This window comes from Pomacea canaliculata, linkage group LG12 (assembly GCF_003073045.1).
Source record: "Pomacea canaliculata isolate SZHN2017 linkage group LG12, ASM307304v1, whole genome shotgun sequence".
NCBI lineage: Eukaryota > Metazoa > Mollusca > Gastropoda > Architaenioglossa > Ampullariidae > Pomacea > Pomacea canaliculata.
Window position 1 is genome coordinate 18,721,256 of NC_037601.1, and position 24,977 is coordinate 18,746,232.

The following is a 24,977-nucleotide window of genomic DNA, read 5'->3' on the forward strand; positions in this document are numbered from 1 at the left end:
GTAGCGATACACGTATAAACACATATATGCATATACATGTAACTTTTTCATTTTTTTGTTTGTCGCGCAACTTGTTCTTTCCTTGACAGGCTGAAGCGCAACAATCCAATTTCTGGCAGTATTCTTAACGTCTGCTTCTGAATGGAAGAAGTGCGATTTTTGTGTTTCATAAAGCAATGGGCTAGAAGCCTGTCATTGGAGCTTGTGGGGAGCTTTTGACACGTTTAAACTATAAACAAAATTGGCGCGTATGATAATGTGTACTCGTTCTGTTTTCTTACAACCACAGTTAAAACATGGATGTCGTAAGAGATGCAATCCGGCGATTTTCATTGAGAGAAGTGTGCTACGTTTGCTTATGCATTACGGTCTTGTACTTGTTTCGTGCTAGAGATTCGTACTATTTGACTCCGACATGGCGGAAAGGTAGTTCATCACATTTTTACGAAAACGGCCTTTTTCCAACATCAGATGAATCCGTTCCTCACCCAGTTGTTACAGACTTAGAAAGTGATGGTGTTAACGAAGTGATCATGGTGACGATAGATGGAAGACTTACGGTGTTGGCTCTCCCCGAACAGCAAAAATTGGAGGACGGTTCACTTCCACATGTTGTTGTTAAAAAAGATATAGAATTAAAACTGGTGAGAACAGATGGCCATAGAGCACGACCAGTAGTGCTAGAAACTGGATTCACAACACCATACTTTTCAATGATGCAGATCAGAAAACAGGTATGTAGATGGAGTTATTAGTAATTGTTAAAAGTGCTTGGTAGAGACTATTGAATGATATATATTACAATGACTACCTTTTATGCCTTCATTAAGAATTCATAGACTTCCTCTATAAGGTTACAAATTATGTCTTTTATTGTCAGAAGCTGATATGCATAGAGCCTCACTGTTCGTATATACTGATGTATATGTCATAGATACAGAAGTGCAGGTGAAATTGTACAATATTTGTTTTTTCTGAACAGGTCATTGTTATTGTGACAGATGACTGGCATGTGTTGTGCTTTGACTCAGACCTGCATTTAAATTGGGAAACAATTTTGCCAAAAGTGGACCATATGGATAAAGTATTATATGTTAAGTCCCTTGGGGTTCTGATCACATCTCACTCAATACAGAAGACCGATGAAGGACTTATTATTGTAGGAGGAAGTTTTATGCATAAAACACACCAAACTAAGGAGCTGCCCACTCAACATATTAGGTAAACAGAATTGACATTTATTGGTATAAATTATAATTGTGCCAAAAATCTTTATTATATATTACCACTCTCATTCAGAACAAGAAACAGTTACAGGTGCCTTTCAATTTATATAAGTTAAAACTAAATGAATTTTAAATAGTGTGTTTTCTGGGTTTCTAATAAAAAAACTTAAAAAAAATTGTGGTCACAACACTTTTTGTAAAATGTACTTAATGTGCTACATTTTTTAATTTTTTATAATTGCAGAGAGGATGGAAACGTCACGGAGGAGATTAAAATTGTATCAGAAGAAGTGGAAACCCTGACCCATTTTTCCACTTTTGCCCTTAGTGCCAGTAGTGGTACTATTAGGTGGCACCATCTGCCTGGAGACTTTGGTGAACAGACACATAATACCAAGGCCAGGGCTTTTTTTAAATTTATCTTTGACTTAGATCAGAGGTGGGGAACTTTTTTCCTCTAAGGACTATTGGTTTTTATAAGGACATTTGCAGGCTATACAAAATTATCAATCGAAAAATTAGCCTGCCATATCTGATCAAGCCATAGTTTTGCTGCTGCGGTAGGCCCAGACCAAATGATTTTGGCAGGGCCAGACCAAATGGCCTTATACAGCCCATGGGCTGGATGTTCCCCACCCCAGGCTTAGTTGATTGACCAGCTTAAATTGTATTTTAGTAGCATTGTCATTTTTCAGTCATGGAATAGTCTTTGGTGACTTTGCATGCTTTTTTCTGCTTAGCGATATTAATTATAACTTTTAATGCTTCCAATACCATAATTGATCTAGTATTGCATAGCATATTTTTCTGGCTGTTACTATTAGGTAGACTATGCTAATTATCAAACTGTAAGATCATGATGTCAAAAAATTTAATCCCTCCAAATGTTTCATTTTTAGTAAATTCTTTTTTTAAAAAAAGCCGTAGCAGAAAATTGTATTCTGAATGTACTCTGTATATTTATCCTAATTTTTTGTATGGCTACTTTTGTTAGAGAGTGAAACTGAGAGGCAGGAATAAAGGAAGAAATCAAACTTCTTTTTACAAATGCTTGTCATGCTTCCACAGCATTTCCAGGCTAACCTTTTGCAATTATTATAAGTTTCAAGTAAGTTAACTAGAATGTTGTTAGCGTGGTTTTTGATAGATCAGCAGACAAGTATTAGTTTAGTATGCCCTTAATAACATCCTTTCAAGCTATTAGTATCAGTTATCATTAACAAGCAGTCTTTTTATTGTCTTCCTTGTGCAGGATCATGCAAGTGAGCACCATTGGAAACTTGGCTTACGTAAAGGTAGAAAGCATACAGGAGAGTCTTCATGGAAACATTACAGCAAACAGATGAACCAGTATATGGTATTTGTTGATAGCATAAAATATCCTAAACAGTGAATATTTCCACTAAAATGCATTTATTAATGTCTTTGTAGCTATGCATTTTTATTCACAGTTTTTGCTACATAAACATTCATTGATTGCTGAAATACATAAAACTTTATAGTTTGTCATCCTCATGTTTTACCATGCTAAAGGTTTGCCTTTCCTCATTGTCACAACTTGTTAAATGAGCTGACCAGGGGCGTTATACCTTGTTGGTTCACTGGATATGGGTGATTTATCTGTCCATCTAACAACTTATGCTCAAGAGCTAGGTGTCAGGAGTCATAACCACACATGGATTCTGGGTTCTGAATACCTGTTAGTTCTGAAAGTCCATTTAGGCTGCAGACAGCCAAGGAGAAGCATACATAACTGCCCTGTTATGTACTTGTGTGTGTACTGTATATCTCGTAATAAATGTTCCATGGTTGTCCCTCAAAATTTATGCAATTATTCTTAGTATTCACTTAATATACATCTATGCAGAAAAAGTTTATAGATTTACTGAAATCTACAGTTGCATTGGTGGGCTGGATCAAATGATTTGTACAGCCCACGGGCAAGACATTTCCCACCCCTGATTTAGAACAAGATGCACTTTGAGCCTCTGTCAGTGCCCAGTGATATATACATATAACCTTTCTTTGGTCACATAGCATAGGTTGAATTACATATACTAAGCAGTCAAAAAAAATTACTTATATGTTTTTATGAAATCATCAGGCTTATAAACACTGTTAAATTATATTTTATAAATTATACTTTATTTATATCAGGTGTAGTTTTTAACCACACTTCATATGTTCAATATGTGTGTGTGTGAGAGAGAGATTGAAAGGGAAAGATTTTGTACTGTTTGATAAAGACCAATGTGTTAAAAACTATATCTGTGACATTTTATTAATTAAGTTTGTGCCCTTCATTACAGCCATTTTTATGGGTGAACAACCAATACACAAAGTTCACCCTTGGACGTTTCAACAAGGACCTAAAAACATTTCCTGGTGATGGTATCATTGGTGTTAGTGATTATGATGACCATATTAAGGGATCACCAGCACTTTCAGCCAAGCACATTGTAGGCTATGCTTATGGAGGACATAGGCCCCACAGTGAATTAGAGCATGTTGCTAATCCAAATGCCATTGTTATCCGTGGGCCCCATGGAATTGAAGTCTTGAGTCTTCTGTCAGGACAACCCATTACAAGATTAGAAGTCACTGAGACTAAGGACATTTTGATGGACATTGACGGTGATGGAGAGATGGAGCAGTTGGTCTGGGATCTTGGCCATGTAAGTAATAAAAAAATTCATTCTTTTCACTGTCTTGATGAATATTTTATGTGAATCACTATGATGGAAATAGGCTTAGGCACCATTAATCCCATCCAGTTGGCTTTTTTTTGGTGAGTTGGGGTTGTTTTGATCTGGAATTTGTGAAAGCTTCACTGTCTACTGATGCATCCAACTACCTATGGCATATTAGCTTCCCAAGGGGTATAAAAGGGAAGCAGACTTAGTTCATGAGCTCTCAGTTTACGATGCTGTAGACAGCCAACCTACCAAGAGGAAATCACCACCTTAGCCAGTTGCTGGGTTAAGAAGAAAAAGCCAACAGATAGGCTCTTGTTAGTAGGAGTGCTAAGGCAACTGCAGCAACTTCATTGTGTTACTCTAGACTGGTGTATTGGCCAGGACTCAGGTCCATGTACACTTTTAGCCTTTGAGACTGAGTTTCATACGAGATTTTGATGTGGGGTCAGATTAAAGCACACCTGGCAGCAAGCAAGGTGTCGCCAAAATTAGGTTTCAACACCCTCTGAATATTTTAGCATTATTTTCATGAAATGTGCATGAAGATGTACTCAAGCCTTGGTTATAATATGGTTTTCATTAAGGACCAACAAGAAATGTTTTAAATAATTTATAATTTTTGTTCATCGGTAAGAGTGAAAGCAAACAGACCTTATTATCCCTATCCTGAGTTATCTCAAAGCATCTTTGAAACAATAAGAATTCTCTCCCTCCCTCATCTTACAGATAACATTGAATATTTTTTTCCTAGGGCCACACAGTATGCTATCTTGACATCTGGAGAACATACCCAGTGAAGGAGAAGCTGGAGCAACTCTCTCTGTGCATCTCTCAGCGTTTAATATGGCAGCGCTCATGGGCATTGGAGGAGGACATCTTTAAAAAGATTCCACCTATTATCATCAAAAGGTAAATCTAAAATGTTTAATGTAGATGCTAAGATAATATGTACCAGTCCTGGTCTTTTTACTGGATATCTTTGACTATATTATTGCCCATTGTGTTTATATGATTTCCTGGGGGTGGGGGGGAAATAAACACTTTTATTTTAAGGTTATTTAGTACAAGAGAACCTGTATGTTATAATAACTTAGTCATTTATTTCAGTCTGGCCAAAAAGAGTGGTGTCTTTAGGCATCTACTGGGTAAACATCTCATCAGTGAAGATGAATATGACATCATTACCTTTGGAGCTGTTGGGCGAATTTCCTCTTTTGACCTTTGGGGTAACATACATTGGCAGGTAATTTTATATACAGCTATTTTTGTTAAATAAAGATTTTATTTCATTAAATACATTCTTATAATCATTATTTGTACTATAAACAATTTAAAATTCTTACAGGGAAGGAGAGTTTGCCAATAAGTATATGCTATGCTTAACAGTTAAGTTTACATGCTATTCAGTGATTCTAAATTTTAAAAGATGCCACCAGCCCTCAATTTTATAAAGCATGAAGCAATTTTGTCTCATACAAGACACAGACATCATGCAAATGGAGTGATCTTTCCATCAAGCTTCGTCGTAAGTCTGTGGAGTCAGTGCCAGAAGATCTTGAGAAAGAGTTCATGTTATCCTTTACACCAACCATTATGCTTATGCCCCTGCATGTAGCTGCTGGCAAGGTGAGAAGGTTATTCCCTTTACAGCCTGAGTAGAAAACCTATGCAATCTATGCTGTTGGCTTATGTATGTACTTGGTTTTCAAAATTATGTGGGTAAATAACTGCAATCGAGGTAAATATTATTTAAACTACTTTAAAAAGAGAGTTTTTAGATCTACACAAAACTTTCTCTGAGATGCATTTTATTTTTCATCTTGTAGTAAATGTTTGTAAAAGATGTAAATTGATCATATTTGAAAGCAGTAATGAGGGCAACAGATTTAGATCGGATGAAAGCAATCTTTGCTTCAGTCAGTTTCACCTTGTGCAGTTCATTATATTCTTTACATGCTTTTACCAGATATTTTTCATTTTATTTTTGTTCAAGCAGATGTTCTCAAAATTAGCTAATGTTTTCTCACTTTTCTCTGTTGAGTGACTTCCCTTACCCCAAAATATACTTGATCCATATCTATCAGTAAAATGAAAATGCTTTTCACCTGTATAAATGTGGATGTCATAACATTTTACAGTAATTTGTATGTATCTTGAAAAGTTTTAAAAGCGTTCTTTTAAACATAAAGAGGTATAATGATTTATATATATCTCAAGAGATAGTGTTGCAGGTTATTTTCTTTACCAAAATCTTGGGTTTTTTTCTTTCATGTGGTTAATAATGTTTTGTCTTTTGCTTTGCTCATATTCCTGTATACTTAGGTCATTTTGTGATTTATTTATAGGATATCGCTGCAGTGGTGGGCTGGAATGCTGTGTCACTGGTGGATCTAGCTGATGGTACAATACTGGCTGAACATAGCATTCCTTCTCCACCCACTGGGTCTCTAGCTTACGGCGACTTTGACAATGATGGGATTAATGATATTATCCTGACTTGTAAAAAGGGGTATGTAAAACTAAATATTCCTGCAGCTGATTTTAGTATCATGTAAGGAATAGAGCAGAATTTTGTTCATGTATGTGCCACGTCTATTTAGATGTCAATTTAGAGTAGTAGTTAAATAAGCTTGTGAAAATTATGTCTTTATCATTACTTTACATGCATATTATTTAGGTAGGCTTAGTGCTTAGAAAAATATTTAGAGGCAGTATTTAATATATTTCTTTAAAAGTATTTTGTTTTGTTTTTTTCAAAGGTTTATTGGCTTCACGCTGAAGAAAAAGGTGAATTATGAGTACACCATCATGTATGCCAGTGCAGTTCTTCTTGCTATACTGTTTGTGACCTGGGTTCTTACTCAGCCCTTGGATCTACCACCAGAAAAAACAGATTTCACATCATAATAACTGTGCTTTGTAACACAATGCTTCTAAAATTTTCTCTGAGTTAAATTTTGTTGACATCCACTGCATGTGAGTTCTAAATAATACATTCTGAATAAAGAGGTATAGCTGTGTCGTCAAGTTCTGTGTTTTTTCAGTTTTAATGCAGTGAAAATAAAATTTTCTGATACTAATCAATTCAACCCTCTCAACAGAAGCGTAATTTCTAACTGTTTGAAATGCTTCATGATGTCTCAATTTCCTCTACCCTTTCCAAATGTTGATCAAAGGGACGGAACTCTTGCAAGAAATTACCCAGCTCATTTTCTCCCTTGAACAGCTGCGCTTCCTTTGTGTGGTCTATCTTAATTTTTAATTGCGATGACCATAACCAGACCATATTGCCACATTTGTTATGTATGGTATGATCCCAGATGTGTATGTTGTGGCATTATTATGCAACTATTATACATCATGTAAATGCTAAACAACACTAGAGCCACAATTTTTTCAAACATCAAAAATATTGTGTAAGGGAATTTATTGCTTCATATCACAAACAAATAAATGCAATGGTAGTGAATGCATATTCCACCTGGCAGTACGGAAGATCAGAAATGATATCTATGGGAAGATGGAAGACCCTAAAAAAGAAATAACATACAAGGATAATGTTCCATTTGAACATGGCAACAGCTATAACATTTATACTCTGATGAAGCTGAACAGGAAGACAGTTTCAAACATTTGCTTTTGTGTTGTGTAGCAGAAAGTATTTTGCTTTCATAAGTTTAGATATGTCAAATACATAAATATTCTTTTCACATAAGCATTCGCAGGCCAAACTGCCTCTTTGTTTTTTGTAATACCATAATGGCATCAATAATAGTGCACCAAATACACTAATAGGCAATAATTTTATTTCTGTTTCACTGTGGAAAAACTGATACAGTCTCTTTCACAAGCACATGTGGAGAACATTTGTTCCTTGGCAATTCTGTGTTAAGAAATAGATCTTAGATTTTGTATTTTCTTGCTTCTGCTTTCAACATGTTATCAGAAATGTAGTGTATCTGTATCACTTGAAAAATGCTGGCTTTTTTCGCATTTTACAATGAAAAAACAGTCACCATGAGAAACTAATAGAGTATGTTCCAAGCATTTCAGGAATTGTCTCAGTACATCTGAACATGATATCTGTGACAGTTTAGAAGCATTAAATACAGTTTAAGTAGCTTAGCATAACATGTATTGAGAGAAGGAAAACAAAATTATTTTCCTTGTATATCACTTACAGTACCATTAAGTATACTACAAATACAACAGGGACAGAAAGGGCCTTCAGCATAATATACAGAAATGGGGACTTAACTATCATGATCAGTTATGAAAGTACATTGAACTGACTGCACTATACAGCACATTTAAACTATACGTGGTGTGCAATTTTAAAGCTTTTCAAAGAGGAAACCATAGTAATAAATAAGGTTTCAAGGAACATTTTTACACAAATATACAGACTAACAAAGCACATTTTAATAATATTTACAGGACACAAATTTGTACACCCAAAAAAAACATTCTAGTCATTATAACACTCATTTACATACTCATCAAATGTTCAGGAATTTTCTTGATGGTTCACAGTTGACTTTTTCTATACATGAATATAATTATTGCATATGTTAAAATGTATGATTAGTTTTGAAGACTGATAAGCCTCAGTATATGTGTCACTGGTTATAAAATAGGTCAAATATTTACATGTTTCATTAATTTATACCTTCTATTAAGACTGATTACCACTTGCCTCAGCTTAGCGATGCTAGCTTAGCTTCTGCAGTAGATTATGGACTTTCAATGTAATTTCTTCCATAACTGCTATTTTAAAGTTACCACCAGCTTCTTTTATAAGCCGCACTTGAAAATTCCATAGCCTATGAAGTACACTAGACTTGCTGGCAATTTTTCATTTTGTGTCTGTAATGTCTTTACTATCATGATAAGCTGAACTCAAGATATCATCACCTGAACTAGATAAGGTTATCAGAGTTAAATAGAGCTCCACCTTATCATATTATTCATACTTTAGAAATGTACTTTAAGGCTATATACCGTAAAAGAATAAAATCAGAATTCTGATAGTTTAGTACGATGAAACTTAAAGGTTAACTTAGTGTTTTAGTGGAAAGGCTTAAGGAATCTTCAGTGGATACCATGAATTGGATGGATGTAACGTTCCAACCTGGAAGTTAATTCTTGCTATTTGTTATTTATGAATTCATTGTCATGTTATAGAATATACTTCACAGTCTTGAATACTGAAACCTGGCCTGTACTGGTTCTAGGACTAATGTCCTTTCATGTGAATCCATACATCCCATGTTATTTCTTCAAGTGGATCCACATCTGTCTTAACTGCTGTCCTTGTTTGTAAGAGACTTGGCCTACTGCATGAAACCAAAAAACTGCAGGTTCTTTCTAACCTTGCTCATTTCCCCATCTATTTAAAATCTATGGCAATGGGATCTTGCAACCATGCTTATAAGCTTAAGTTTGCTGTGCAATGCTGAGATTAACAAAATTATTTTTACAGAAGAGGCTAGTTGTGTATAACTGTAAAAGCTATCTTGAGACTACCAAAGTGCCAGTAGATGTTTATATTGCTAGGTGACTATTATGTGGCAGAACCAATGTAGCAAAAATCAGCTTGAACATGAGGTATCCCTAATGCATTCAAGAAAAAGAATTTCTTGAAAAGGTATCAATTCATATGTATATCTTTACTAGTATCGGCAGATACATGGATTATATCATCTGCAGCTAGTCTAGTAATTTTCAATTGAATAAGCTGCACATTATAAGCAAGGATTTGTCAATGCTTCTAAATATCTTAATGTGTAATTTTTTTTTTTTTATCCATAATCAAAATGTGTTATCCTTTCCCTTATCAAGGCATCTGGTAGAGCATTGATTCTAAGCTTCTCCTAGGCCTTGTCTCCCATACTGAATAGTGATGTGAGCCAAACACTTGCAGAATAATTCCTGTTTGCGGCAAATGACAGTGAACATTATTTGAGCTGCCTTTAATTTTCAGGCAACCTTCTTGAGAGATTCATTAATGCAGTGGTTTCAAGTATTAGATCTTCCTGCAGCTTGAAAAATGCTTTTTTTAAAATATGAAAACAAATATCAGTGAATTACAGTAACATAATTACTGTTCAACAGCTCCTTTTACTCTTGTAAAAACATTTACTCTTGTCATATAATAGGTTAATAGTTTATAATGACCAGACACTTCTCACTATTGACAGCAATTGCTTTTTGTCTATTTAAGGTGAAAAAAAAAAAGATTTGGCAAAGGTTGTTTGAGAAAACTCATGGAGAAATGCCATGCAACTTAATTTCTAAAGTCATCTATTCATGAATAAAAAATAAATGTATTGTTGATGCACCTTAATAGGTTTAAACTAGGATCTAGATTATATCAAGGTCTGCATCTAGAAGTGCTACAATTTAAACTACTAGTGTCTGACACGGAAAATTAATGGTCACAGTCACTCGATGGTTTGGTGCAGCCTTTAAATCAAGACAGGTGATACCAGAAATAGGACAAGAAATCCCAGGGTTCAATAAAATGTAAATAGCCATATGAAAGCAAGAGGATGCTGTAAAAGATGAATTCACTGGTGCTACCAATACTAAAATGTCAGCCAATACCAGTCTTGGCTATAGTTTTCTTTTGTAAACATCTTCACATCTGTTGCCACATTTATCAGGATCTCTCAATTTTTTTCCCTTCCCAAAATGTGCATATGCCCCTGCATACTTGTGACCTGCCTTTCTATAAAATGGGTTGTGTAAGATTAATGATACGTTTATGCAATCCAGCTATAATTTTAGGGTAGTAACATGAATATATTCTGAAAGCACAATATGTCAATAACATGTATACACAGTTTATTTTTATCAGATTACACTTGTACCTGTTTATTCTGTGCTTGGAATCACTGAAATTTTTAAAGAAAACAATATCTTCAAAACATAATCTTTGAAAACAATCTAGACATAACAGAACATGCAAGGCTGCAGCTGTCTATGCAGTTGCAGAGGGTGGAACACTTGCACGTCCTGTACAGTAGTATTTTTTGTGTGCAATGAAAGTAGAGAGGTAGGTAAAACTGATATCACAGTTCTTACAATACGGTGGTCCAGACAACTCTCCCTCACTTGCAAGTGTCTCAGAAACACTCCTTCTGTGTGATGAGCTGGCTTCGTCTGTTGGTACCGACAGTGATGCAGAGGGTGGAACCACAAAAAATGGGAACATGCTGGCAGTGGAGATTGGGAAGGAATGTGGCGAGACTTTTGCCTCCCTTTTTGGCAGGACAGAAAAAACTGTTGACAAACTCTTATGGGGTGAGTGTTGAGGAGACTGTGGTTTCTCCACACCTGACAATGGCGGTGTTTGTGAGGATGGTGGAGGCAAAGATGAGCTTTCATTTTCTTTTTCTAGACCAGGCTCTGATTTTATTTTGGAAACTACATCTTGGATATGTTGGTCTGAAGGAGGCAAATGGTCTAGTAGTGGACTTTTGTTAGTTTCAGATCTTTGTTTCAGTGTGGAAGGTTCAACAAATCTTTCCTCCTCGGAAGAAATATTTGAAGCTTCTCCCATGGTAGTCTCTTCTTTGGAATAAGTCTCTCTCCTCCGGCCTGCTTCCCTCTTATCCCTGTGAGCAGATTTTGGCTCAGATTTGTCTTTGTGGGTATACTCATAACCATTGGTTTGTTCATACCCTTTATCAACAGGTTCTTGTTTAACTTGGATGGGGAACCACTTTTCACTTGATGGCAGTTGGCAAACATTGCTGGTCCTCTCACGAGATGGTACTCTTTCTGGATTCAATGCATCAGGAAGATTCTCCTTCTCTTCTTTGGGAACCACTGCATGAGAAATTTCCATGTGTGCTCTCAGATCATCAATTGATTTGGCAATATATTCACAACGGTCGCATCGTGCTAGCTCCTGGTTGTACTGAGTTGCAAATTCATGGATACGCAGGTGCATGTTCAGGGACCTGGCATTTGCAAAATATTCACCACATACTGGACAGGAATGGGGTGACTCCGGTAAAGCCAGAATGTCTACTTTTTCAAAAGCTTTTCGAGATCGTCTGCGTTTATATGGCTCATTCTTTAGCCGGATGAGTTCTGCCTCCATATCTACTGCGCCTAGAGCTACTTTGTGCCCATTGTTGGTCTGAATGGGAACAAGAGGAGGTTCTTGATATTCCACCATGTGGCTGTCTGTAAAGTCCTCTCCATTGTCTGTGTGCATTTTGCCATGCATTCGCATGCCACGCACTGTATTACCACGGTAACCACATAGTGTGCATCTGTAAGCACTGGTTGGCTTATGCACTTTCATATGCTCTGCCAGTCGTTTGTCAGTCTGTGTCACATATTCGCAGTGGGAACACCTCAACAGTGAAGTCTGTGCAGTTTCATTGTTGCACAGATGGAGTTTCAAAAGACGAGAGGAGGTAAAAACTACATCACACTGACCACAACGGTATTGTCCAGGACTAGGGGACCTTTCTGTGCTGCTAGCTTCTTGATCATCTCCCGTACTGACTATCTCTCCTCCTTGGGTATGAACTATAACAGTGTGCTCACTGTTCTTCCCATGGGGGCAGTAAAACTCTTTGTGGGCTTTCAGATTGCTGGAGGAACTGAACTTGATCTTGCACGGGATACAAAAAAACTTGTAGAAAACCTCTTCCATAGCTGCAGCTGCTGGATTGTGTAAAGCAATTTTTACAGGTGTTGTGCTTTTACCTGGTGAGTGGCGAGTGTAGTCACCATTGGTACATTGACTTTTATTGCTCGATTCATGGCCTGAAGTAGAACTGTTAGGTGAAGACTGACCAACACCTGTGATTGTTGAAGAAGCAGCTGATATGGAAGCACTGTCAGCTGACTTGGCCCTGGAACTTTCCTGAATTCTTGGAGACAGGAGAGGTGCAGGGACTGACACTGGACTGGGACCTAAACGATGCTTCTTCCCAGAGCAGTAGTGCTGCTTGTGGATAAGAAAATTGTCATGCTTGTAAAAAATAATATTGCAGTCTGTGCATTTGCTCACACTGGCTGGTACAGCACCAACTTGTTGGCCAGATTTAGTCACTGAAATCCCTGCCACACTAGGAGTTCCTAAAGGATGCATAGGTAGGAAACCAGGCAGAAAAGCAGAACTATTCACTAAATGTGATAGATTAGAGGCTGAGGCTGCAGTTGCTAAGGTAGGGCTGATTGGCGTATGTATGCTGGAGTCTGCACTACTGTGTCCAGCAGAAGTGTTGGCTGTTGGGCTGGATACCAGCATGCTGACCCGAGCAGAGCCTAATGATCTCTCCATCGTGTCTTTTCTCTCTTCTATGCTCATCTTGTCAGCTTCCTTCTCTTCTGGCTCTTGTTTAATGAAATCAGATTTCTTTTTACTCAGATCCAAGGGGAGTTCTTTCAAGTCATCTTCATTGGCAGGTGTAAGCATCCTTTTGGGTGATAATCCATGGTGAGCCTCCTCTGCCACAGACTGCAGAGAGATGCTTGTTTCTGCTGGCTTTGGTGACAGCGATCTCTTCCTTGGAGAAGCAAGGGCCTGACCTGGAACCGGCCCAGTGACAGCTGCAACAGCAGCAGCAGCAGCTGACTGAATCGACTGCACAAGAACAGTTGGCATAGTAATTGCCATGTTTGCCAGACCCGAGGGAGTCATGACAGGTGCTGTCAGAATGACAGCTGTTTGGGCTTGAGGAACCAGGGCTCCAGCAGGGGCCAGACTCCCAGCAACTGTGGTCACTGCCTGGTGTCCAGAGGGGAATAGCAATCCCCCTTGTCCCACAGCAGCAAGTTGCAGTGAAGCTGCTGATAAATCTGCTGCTGACATGTGCATCCCCATCATAAGAGGATGCTCGTCACTTTTGAGGTCAGATGTTGCAGGGGTAGGGATGACCACACTACGCCTTTGAGAGCAGTAGAAGTCTTTATGGCAGCGATAAGTGTTAGCAGTAGAGAACTGAATGTTGCATTCTTTGCAGTAGGTGTCTCTGCTTGGACTTGGCCCTGGTCTGGATGGCATGCTGCTGCTGCAGGCTGATTCGGATCTTTCAGTCGTAGGGGTTGTTGTTGCAGGGCGATTGTGGATTCGCATATGCCTTGTCAAGCTGACTGACCTGTCTGCAGTGTAAGTACAGTAGGGGCAGGTAAAGATCTGCTGTTCATAGCATGGTGCTTTGGCTGGAGGTGGAGTTGAAGATTCTATGTCAGAGATGTCAATGTCATCAGCTGCAGCTGGTCTCTTCTGTCCACCAATCGGACATGGTTTGCTCTGAGAATGTGACTGACTGCTTTCCCCTGGGGAACTAGGAGAGATTTCTTGTTTGCTTTCTGACACATCTGAAAAAGATAAGTTTTACTAATGTTAATTTGACAGGGCCAAACCATCTTGAACAGAAAGCAGCTACAAAAACTAATTTATCTCTCTTCAAACATTCAACAGGGCATCAGCATACTTTACAAGCATATATGATAAACCATATAGATCTAAGGCTAGCAGCTAGCTAGAGAGGTTTTAAATGGTTAACAAGGTTATAAGCTCAGTTTTCTGTCTGTGAAGGAATGAGTAATTTTTAATTTTGAGAAAGGGAAGATGCTGATAAAATTTCACATCTCACTTAGTTCTGATTTGGTAGTTTTCAACAAATCATATGAAGGTATAGGAAATCTTAAGATGCAGCAACTAGTTAACCAATATGTCAGATCCATTTATAGCATTTTTTGCCATTACAGTTTTGTTTAAAAGCATGGCTTATAATACTTATAATACATAGTAGCTAATGAACACAACTGTGAATCAGTAACATCTGTTACTTTATCTAATAAATCTTATAAAAAATATCTTTTGAAATGCACCTGCATGCTGAGGCATGGAACTTTTCTGTAGCTCAGCACTTTGGCTGGACCTTGGAATGGGCCTGACAATATAATCAGATTTCTTTTTGGAGCAGTAGTAACTCAGATGACCCTGAAGTGTACGAGGACTACTGAAGCGAACTCCACAGAATGGACATCCATATATCAAAGCAGCTGAAGGCACAAAAACATCTGCTTGTTAGAAACATGAAATACTGTCATACATCACTCACTGGAAATATAAATGTGAGGTAGCTTGAAGAATGTCAAGAATAGTAATGTGGAATTGGAATAAAATAACAGATTTAAAAAATGCAAACATATTTTGATAAGATTGAAGATAAGAGGAAACTTTGAAGATGCAAGATAACACTGATAACAAATTTACGATAAAAGGTCTTGAGATAGTGATGCTGGGTTTTTATATCACTAAGCAGTCAGCAAACACAGATTAAATAGAGATAATTTAAGCACAAGCACATTAAGATCTGTAAATGAGTAAAGATGTAGAACATTAGAATTCAGTTACAAAACATAAGCTATAAGAATCAGAAGACTGCACAAAAATTTAACCTGTAGAATTCAATGAGCAGAAATCTTGTCACCATTCATGGTAACATAAATCATTTATTTAAAAAAAAAATCAGATGTACCATGTCCAGGAGGTGAAGGTTGCTGGAGTGCTGAGGGAGACTGCTGCTGCTGCTGCTGCTGCTGCGGCGGCGGCTGTTGCTGGGGAGGTGATTCAGAGGACAGGGGTCTGTCAGAAGATGTGGATCCAGCAGGGGACAAAGGATCAGTGGCAAATCCTCTGTCTGTCAGAGGAAGTTCATCCAGGTCAAAAGCAAAAGTTGCCAAGAGTTCTGTGTTTGTCTCAACATCAGCCACAATCTCACACCAGATTCTTCCACCTGTCGACAGACGTGGGTGAGTGAACTATAAAGTGATAAATGGGAAAACAGTAACAATATCACAGGCCTTGAATGGTCAACAGTTACATTAACAGAGAGCAAAATGGAGAGGACAAATGAGCATAAATATAGGCTTAAACCCAGCAAAGAGTCGGTGCAGCATATGTTCATGTTTGTGAGTGTGGGTGTAAAGTGTATGCGAAAAGTGTGTATGCTGCATGTAGAAGGCTGTATGCACATGCAGATGATTATTGCTGATAACAATGCTGTATATTTCATGCAATCACATCAAAAATTATGTCTGCAAATCAGCCATTGCTAATTTTTAAATTTGACTCATTAGCAATCTTTTGGTTTTAAATCATCAGATGTATTTTACTTCACCATGTTTTTTAATTTGTATTTTACCTTAAGTAGTAAAAGTAAGCAAGGACCTAGATTTAGAAGATATTGTTATCACTACTGTGTATGGCACTGGGTTTTTTTTACCACTAATCTTCATTAAATCTTTCTGACTTGTTAGGTGTGATTTAGGACACAAGAAGTCTCTTGATAGTTTACAGAAATAAATAACTATGAATATATATATACGTCATTTCTACACCATCACATTTGCACTCTTGGCTCTCAGTCTGTTAAACACATCTGCTACTGCCATCTCTGATAAAACTTTCTGCAACAACATTATTCATGTCGCTTGAAAGAGAATGGTGCACTCTATGCTTTCAAATTGCAGGCTATCCATCATGTGTTAAATTTTATCAAATAATGCAATAACCAAGCCTCTCTCTCATTATTTTTGTTGACAGCAGCTTATAAGAAGAACAACCACAAAATAGGACTATTTATCTAAAATAAATTGTTTATCTTCTTCATGACTGGAAGAAAATGTGTTTGTTTATGTCTAGTCGTGTGACTATAATGGGAAATTTATTGGCACCTCATGCAGCAAAGAATGCCTTTGAAGATGATATTTTAATCCTGCATCTTGACTTACAAGAATGCATAAATCACTATAAATCACAAAGGCTCTTTGACAGTGTGACAAGAAGACTTCAATCAATTCTTTTGAGTAATATCAGGTTTATCTGATAAGATCTTGCATAAAGCTTAAAGTGGATATGAAGACAGCTTGTCCAACCTTCAAACTTTAAAGCCACAAATTTTTAACTGTATGAAGCCTGTTCGATGGGTGCAGTTCTCGGCTTGACAATGCTGTTTAAAACTTTAGCTATAGATACATCAATTGTAGTGTAAATTGTCTGTGTTTATGTATGTGTATACATGCATCTATACACTGTGTGTAGAAGAACATGTGTGTGTATGCACTTTTGTGTCTGTGTTTTATTTGTAAATTACAAATTGATAATCTCCATATTTATTATCTTGCCTTTTCTAGATTACAAAGTCTTTTTAATCCATTTTTATACACTTTCATTTTTTTCTTCTCGTTGTCAGGTTATAGCCCTTTGTGACTGGTGGGGAAGTAACTTTGCATGATGTCTTGATGATAAAATACACTTAAACAAAAAGCAATCTGTGAGCAAAATTTAAAAGAAAAAAAAAGAAATAGAAAAGCGGAAGTAGACAACAACACTGTAGCTAACCTTCCCAGTAAACATGGGTATTTCGTGAGGCAACATCCAGTGCCGGTCGCAGCAAAGCCAGCCAGGCTCCAGTGTGCCCTGCCACATTGACTAGTGCTCTGTGGCCTGTCTTGCTGCAGAACTGTTATCACACATTATCACAGCATAATGAAACACAGTGACAGCTGTGACAACAAATGTGGCTAAATAATCACTGACAGTGTTCAAACTTTGTGTCAACACACATTCTAATTACAATATTTCATTTGGGGTTTATTTTAGTGTAACAAAAGCTAAGACTGAAAGCGTGCATTGTTTCATCCATTGTCAAAGGTACAAAAATTGTTTAGTATCTGCTATTTTTCAAGTGTTTCAAGAGCTTAAGATAAAAGCAAGACACAAATTGTCACATTTCTTACCTGAACTATCAAGTCTCCTACTTTGATAGCATCAGAAGGAATCATGTCCCCAGAGAAGGGACCGAGACTGCTGCCTTTTGGCAAAGGGATGGCACTACAGACCACCCAGCCTACTGTCGGGTTTCCATGAACAGTGACTTCAAGTCTCTGAAAAAAAATATTAGAGTGAAAAATACACACCCATAAAAAATAACACTTATTCCTTTGGCATTAATCAAGGATAAAACGAAAGACACACAGTAGGAAGCAAAGGAGTTTCACAAGCGGGGATAGTTGATAACATTAAAGCATCAAGATTGAATGTTGTCTCGTGATAAAGTCCAGTTTATCTTTTTTTTTTTTAATAGATGGAAGGCTGCCATTTCTTGATAATTAAGTCCTGAAAACACAAACTTCCCAACTGAGGCTGATTAAAAAAACCCAGACCACACAAGCCATGCACAAGATTACAAGTATATTGCATACATAAAGTAGTTTACCTAAAGATAAAGCATAACATTTAAATATCTTCAAAAATTGCCCGGAACATTGTTCCCAATGCTTTCATAGAGACTGGGATACCTGTTTATGTGTGTGGAAATGCTAATACAAACATCATGCATGCACGTGCGTATTTCTTTGTGTGTGTGGGAGGGGAAGAGGAGGTGGGCAGGGTGTGTGTGAATGTGTATGCATGCACAATTGTTTTTTTTATGAAGCAATGGATGACAAAATACAATCTTTCAATAAAGTTCCACGGCAAAACAATCAAACATCAAGCGAAACAAAGAACTAAAGCTTCAATATAAAATTTACTACTTTAGCCCCCGCCCCCGTTTTGTGGGGTTTTTTTTTTTCTACAACTGATAATACAACTATTTGCTATACTCTGCAGAGGATCAAATTCTTCTTTGGCACTCATTGATGCATCTACTTACCTTGAGGTAGAGAACATCGCTGGGAAGCTGCAAATGTCTGATGAGTCCCTGTGTCACTGACTGCCCATCCGAGGGCTGCGGACTGGTGGCTGGCTGACCTTCGTGAGTGTTTGCATGCTTCTCTTTTTCTACCTTTATCTGCTGGAGCGACGACACTGGTCGCACAGCCTGATGGCGGAGTGACTTTGGGGAGGTCAGAGGTGACGGCGATCCTGGGGGAGATCGCCCATTGCTGACCACATCGATGTGGTCTGGGGAGTCCACTGATGAGCAAGGCGATCCGCGTGATGTGAAGAGCTCCACCTTCATTTCATCTTCTTGTGTTTCACCTTGGTCAGACAATGCTTCCTCCTTGACATCTGGACAAAGAAAATAAACACGTCGTCTAGAATTAGCAGATGAGGTCTAGAAGTATTGCAAAAGACCCACAGTTAGAAACTCAGGGTTCAAATCTCGTCTGTATGGGCTAAGCATCGGGAGTTTTCGTCCGGGTACTCCGGTCCCCCTATCTCTCCCCAAAATGCGAAATTACCTCAAGGTAGAAGCACTTTCCTACTAAATAAACCAAACCACCCAAACCATCGACATAGAGGTGTTGTATAAGATGGGTAAACCTAATACAGTGTATACTCCTGGTTCTCCCATTTGTTGTTGCAAACATATCTATACTGTTACATGACTACAAAGGATGTGACCTCTTTCTGCGCATGTCAGAATTGAAGGCTTTTATAGATTAACACAGTATGAAGGAAAGATATAAAGCGGGTAATTGCTCAGATTTAGGGAATTAGGATCTTGTAATGATATCAGCCATTAGCTTGAAATATTTTAACTTCTGTACTTCTTTAATCCTCATATGTGACACTGATCCCCATACATGACACCACAGTCCACAATGCAGACTTGTCTCAAAAAAAAATATCAAAACAAAAATATTACTTTCTTTGTAAGCAATGTCATCATGGTGAAGTGCCATCCAAAGAAGAGGTATGCGTCTTCCATCTTGATTATTGGTGCGTGGCAAGCTATTCTTTAGCTAGCTAACATTTTATTTTCAGGTACCTGCCTCAGAATCAATCAGACAGCCAGTGACAGAATTGTCCTTGATGAAAGACCTTTTCTGCAGCGAAGGATTTATTCAAATATAGAAAGAAAAATGGTCAGAAGACATATCCAAAAAATGATGACTACGAAAACTTTTTTTTTCAGAAGCTGTTAAGCTGTGGGTGGGTGAGTGGAGGGGTGTGTAGATGGAGTGGGTGCTGTTGGAGGTGATGAGTGATAACACAAATGTGTCCGCCATATTTCATAACGTCTCAGCAATCTTCACATTTCTCTGGGGCACTTTCTTCCCTTTGTCTTCATCTTCCCTGTATCGCTTCAAGAGCTCTTTGTCAAATATTTATTTATCTATTTATGTTGCGGAGTAGCAGCCTTGATTGTGGACGTGTAGTGACTACTTTTGTGCTCCAGTCTTTTATATATTTGAGGTTTTGTGTTGGCTACATGACCGCACACGTATATTCTAATATAATAACAGTCACAGTAAAGGTCTGTAGATACGGATCGATAGAAAAGTGATCAAACCTAAATCTTAGCCATTAAAAAAGAAAGGCTCAGTCTCTCTTTGTCTCTCTTGCTTCTGTTCTTTAGTTCTGTATATGTCTGTGTGTACAAACGGTTTCTGCAGTATGGCGATAGCTGCGATTTCTCGTCAACGGAGTGAGAGCTTCTATTGTGCAACACATTATATCTACGGGCAGAATTGGCTGGTCATTAAGATGGAATCGCTGGTGACATTTTGATAAGAGTTTCAGCCATAACCTGACTGGTCTGTGTCAAAACACAGCACAGTATAATATCGGTCCACTGTACGACATCGTGTCCCACCTCAGCTCCCTCCCCATCCCCCTACCCCCGGACTATGTAGCAGCTTATCTTTCTTTTGGTCTCATGTGCCTGCAGTCTGGCCAGATAGTGCTTTCATTAAGAACCCGACAACGGAGATCCTAGCCATGATTACAGGCCCTAGACAGTTCATACGAATGCTAAACCTATGCATACGAAATGTCTGTTTGGTTAGATACTAACCCTGATATAACACACAACAAGGACAGAGCGTGGTGTAGGCAATTCGAAATGAATTATCATCGTGATTTATGTGGCACATCGCTGTGTCATGTTGCCTGCTTTCTGTTCTGTTCTTTTTTAAAAACTGGCTTTACGATCCGCTGCCATGCATTTTAATCTTTCCTGTCAACAAAGCTCCATCAAGATAAGTCTCGTGGTAGTGAATCCGAGGCCGATCCGGTTTATAAACGAAGGCGACGGATACGTCACATGTAACGAGACACCAGCAGGTGCAAGACCACTGACAGTTTTTGTAAGGTAATAACTCCAGGCAAATCTTGATAACGCCCTCCATCGAGCCGTTTTGCATATCGATAGGTGCTTGACCAGGTCTACCTGAGAAGCACAGACTTCTGAGAATGCATACGGTGTTCAATCATGCGTGTCGTTTGGAGAGGGAAGACAACGGCTGTCAAAGTAGGAAGCTACCTTTTATTTTCTTTTTGAGGTGGGTTAGCGCAATTCAGGATGACTTTGTTATGCTTTAATACACATTTCTATCATTTTATGCATTCAGACGGAAGAACTATTTATTTCAACTTTTCTTAACCGTTTTTTAGACATTTAGTTTCTCAACGCAAGATGGGACAACAAACCTCCAGAAAGCAAATGACTCGGTCTTAAATCCTCTGTGGTAGTATCGGAAGACAGAAGCAAAGGAAGAAATAAAAATTGCAAATAGTGGGATGCAAAGATGATAATCAAATGATGATGATGATGAAGGATGAAGACAGCAGCATGGAGATCATTGCAGATGAAACGTCGAGGATACAGAATACCTATAAAAATCGTTCACTTATTATTATTATTATTATTATTATTATTATTATTATCATTATCATCACCGTAAGTGTGGCTGTGATGCTCACACCTCGTCCATTGGCGTCCTGCAGTGACAACCTAGGCTAGTAGGCTATATCACTCACAGCCACTAATGTGCTATGAGGCTAAGTAATGACGTAGGAACTATTATTGCGTGTGAGGGCTTTGACGTCACGGCCTTACGTCAGTCTCGACGATCAGCGACTAAGAAACAAGAATGACAACTCTCCGGTGGGACGACAAGCCTCGTGCACCCGATGGGAGGTCGCGGAGAACATTTCCCCGCAATCAGAGAGGAGGATCAAAAGATACCCGCATGGGGGTAGGCTGTAAGGCGGTTACAGGAACCCCGAGAGGACGCACGTGGTTTGCTGTACGTTGCAAGAAACTCCAGCCGTCTGATAACTTTGAATGTATGAAGCACGAGGGGTGTGTGTGAGGAGAGAGTAGGGTGGGTGAGGTCGGGTGGGGAATCTAGACACAAGCAGCCACCCACCTCTCACATTTCAAGATAGTGGCTTCCGTCTAGTCTAGGATGAATATTTCCTCCATCTTTTGTAATTAAAAAAAAAAAACTCAAGGCTTTAATTTCAACATCTGCTGTAAACTGATCGTGACCACATCACAGTCGTTGCCACAGAAGCATTGATGCGGAGACACACTAACTGCCGTCACGCATTCCCGAGCCCTGTCTCAAACGGTTTCTCCTGCATTGAGCACTGCAGTGAAATAAAAATAATAAACAAAAATAAATAATGAAAATATGTCTCACTCAGTCATGCAGGGCCTGCATGCATCGTTTAGCAAAACTGTCGATCGTGAAAGGAACCAGGCGGCCAAGCCACGCCAGGTGGATAGATACCCTAGGTACAGCAGTCAACAACTAAACTTTGATGAGGCTTTCAGCATCCAGCTAAGTGCACCAGCCCCCAGACATTGTCGTCTGCGCTCTACAGTTTGCTAACTGCCGAGTCGGTGGTGAGCTTCCGAGACGTTGGCAGCACGTCCCTCGACTGGTCCTGACACACATTGCTGTGGCCGCATTCTTCCTTCATTTCCGCTTTTATTGCTGATGTCACAGCTGTAGCATGCTGCACGCCATTTCTTTCAGGATAATCGACAACAATAACAGCATCAACAACAAGAAATAATAATAATAAGACACAGCTACTGATTCAATCTTTTCTTTTTAAAAAAAATTGTATACGGGGTATATAATCTTCGGCTTGGAAATAATTCATCAAATCAAAAGAAAGAAAAAGAAAGAAGGAAAATTTTCCTATTTTCTGCATGTGTGCTTGTGTTTGTCTTACGGAAGGCGAGAAAAAAGGCTTCATAAAAAAAATCCACAACAAAAAAGGAAGAACGGCGGTAATCTTACCCGTATTCTATAATAATATAATTCATATTATTTCAAGAGCAGACGAATTAAAGGGACGGGGGTCTGAGTGAACATGTACTCATGTCTCCAGCAGTTTGAAATGAACTATGGACATTAAAATGGCGGAAATAGCACGGACCTGAACACGGCGAGTGTATAATTTCATAATGTTGAACATGTTTTCCTAAAACTGATTTATTCGTACAATGAAACTCCTGTTTCCTTAGGTGAAAGTACCAACAACACCAGTCCCCCTTAAAATGTATAAATCTGTGGGAAGATATGGAAAGCAGATGAGGATGTCTATGGAGTTTCAACCCTATCTCCACTTTTCCACAAACTCACACACATCATCATCATCAACATCAACAAAAACGCTTCGTACAGACCTTTTGAGTCCAGTTTCAGCTCTTCAAGTTCTCATTTCCACGATCGCACTTCCATTAAAAAAAAAACAAAAAACAAAAACCACAGACACAAACTTTTTCTGATTCACAAAAAAAATGAAGACGAACTTTTTATTATTATTATTTCGCTGGGTCGGTAGTATCAGTGACACAGCCTGCGCAAGACGAGGACAGGCTGCGTGGCCGTGCCTTGATCTTCACCGCGATAAACCATTCAATGGGACACTGCACTCATCGATAACATTGTCTATCGCCTGCATCTTAAAAGCCACTCGCTCTGGACCCTAAAAGCCATCTGCTATCTGTATTTTGTTTTTGGTCGTGTTCCTCGCAATCGGGTTTGCGCTAATCTGGAAGGCGGTGTGGTCATGGTTAGTGTGGACGAACTTTGGTGTGCTGGATGTCTGTTAGTGGGATGGAGCACAGCAGTTCCGTGCGGGTAACGAGTTGTGTAAAGGTCTTCAAGAAAGAAAGAAAAAAAAAATGATGTAAAGAAAAATAAGGAAACAAAAATAAGACATAAATAATCGTAGTTAAAGAAAAGGAAAGAAAAGAATGATGAAAAGAAAGATTAAAACAAAGAATGAGACTATAAAGGCGCGAACTTCATTATTTCGCAATAGAAGACTGCATGACACACAGAAAGAATGGGTATGGATGGGTGATCAGTTTTTACACCCAAACCCTCGTCACCTGCGACACAGAGCAGAATAACTACAAGGGAGCTGAGGCCACCCTGGTTGTACAACACCACAAGGAGTGAAGTACTATCGTTAGGGTCATATTTTCCACCACAAAAGTTTGTTGGTTCTCTCCACCCACCCATCTCCCCTACACACACACAAACCCCTCCTCCACCCGTCGGCGAGGTGGACCACTACCGAGGACAGCTTTGAACCTTATCAGGGAAAGCCCGGCACAGTCAGACAGACCGAGCGTTATCGGTCCGGCAAGAAAACCTTCAAGTAGTGTACATGCTAACAAGGGAGAGTGTCCCTTATCGCAGCAGACACTTGATCCAGCATCAGGCAACTTTCTATTGTCCTTTGCCATTTAATTTAACTGGAGCAAACGAGGCCAGCAGTAAGAGTGGGCGAGGCCTAGCTCGGGCCCAACAGTCATAACATTTGTGGGGGCTATCTTATCGTGCGGGACGGGCTGGGCCCCACCGCTTTATCTACCCGAGGGGGGGCTTATCGCTTGCAATGAGGTAGAGGGGGGCAAGTGTATTGGGGTGGGGGAAGCTGATTGTGGCGGGGTTTCCATTTTCCATACATCCCCCCCTCCCCGGTGCTCACCTCCGACAGGCGGCGAAGAGTAGAGGAACACCTTCAGCATACATGTCATAAATTTGAAATCCACTGAAAATAGTCCGCGCCATATCGGTGGCCACAAAACGCGAAGGGCCTGATGGTGGGCGCGATCGTTCGGACCCAGCAACCAGAGATAGTATGGAGTAACTGTGAGATAGCGCGTCCTTTCCGAGTGATAGCGGGCTGCCCGGCCGCCGAGGTGTGTGGAGGTGTGCTTGACTGCACTATCGCCCCACAGATAGGGCAGCACGCCAGACTGATTCTTATCCGCACGCACGCATAAAACACCTTTATCACAGGTAACCA

At 39.1% G+C, this 24,977-nt stretch overlaps 2 protein-coding genes across 2 annotated transcripts in view; one reads left to right on the plus strand and one right to left on the minus strand.

Moving 5' to 3' along the window:
- Positions 1-13: 13 nt before the first annotated feature.
- LOC112553324 lies at positions 14-6,949 on the plus strand. Its single transcript, XM_025220456.1, has 10 exons — positions 14-734; positions 983-1,221; positions 1,471-1,624; positions 2,479-2,583; positions 3,536-3,901; positions 4,674-4,831; positions 5,030-5,165; positions 5,402-5,548; positions 6,268-6,431; positions 6,682-6,949. The coding sequence occupies exons 1-10, from the start codon at positions 297-299 to the stop codon at positions 6,827-6,829; spliced, it is 2,055 nt and encodes a 684-aa protein (XP_025076241.1). The 5' UTR covers positions 14-296; the 3' UTR covers positions 6,830-6,949.
- Positions 6,950-7,330: 381 nt separating this feature from the next.
- LOC112553322 (zinc finger protein ZFPM2-like) overlaps positions 7,331-24,977 on the minus strand; it is a 34,961-nt gene continuing 17,314 nt past the window's right edge. The window contains exons 3-8 of the mRNA XM_025220453.1: positions 18,619-18,977; positions 17,702-17,848; positions 17,304-17,424; positions 15,439-15,696; positions 14,786-14,959; positions 7,331-14,269 (exon numbers count right to left, since the gene is read on the minus strand). Of these exons, the coding sequence (XP_025076238.1) occupies positions 10,905-14,269; positions 14,786-14,959; positions 15,439-15,696; positions 17,304-17,424; positions 17,702-17,848; positions 18,619-18,977 (4,424 nt within the window). The 3' untranslated portion in view covers positions 7,331-10,904. The remainder of the gene's footprint in view (positions 14,270-14,785; positions 14,960-15,438; positions 15,697-17,303; positions 17,425-17,701; positions 17,849-18,618; positions 18,978-24,977) is intronic.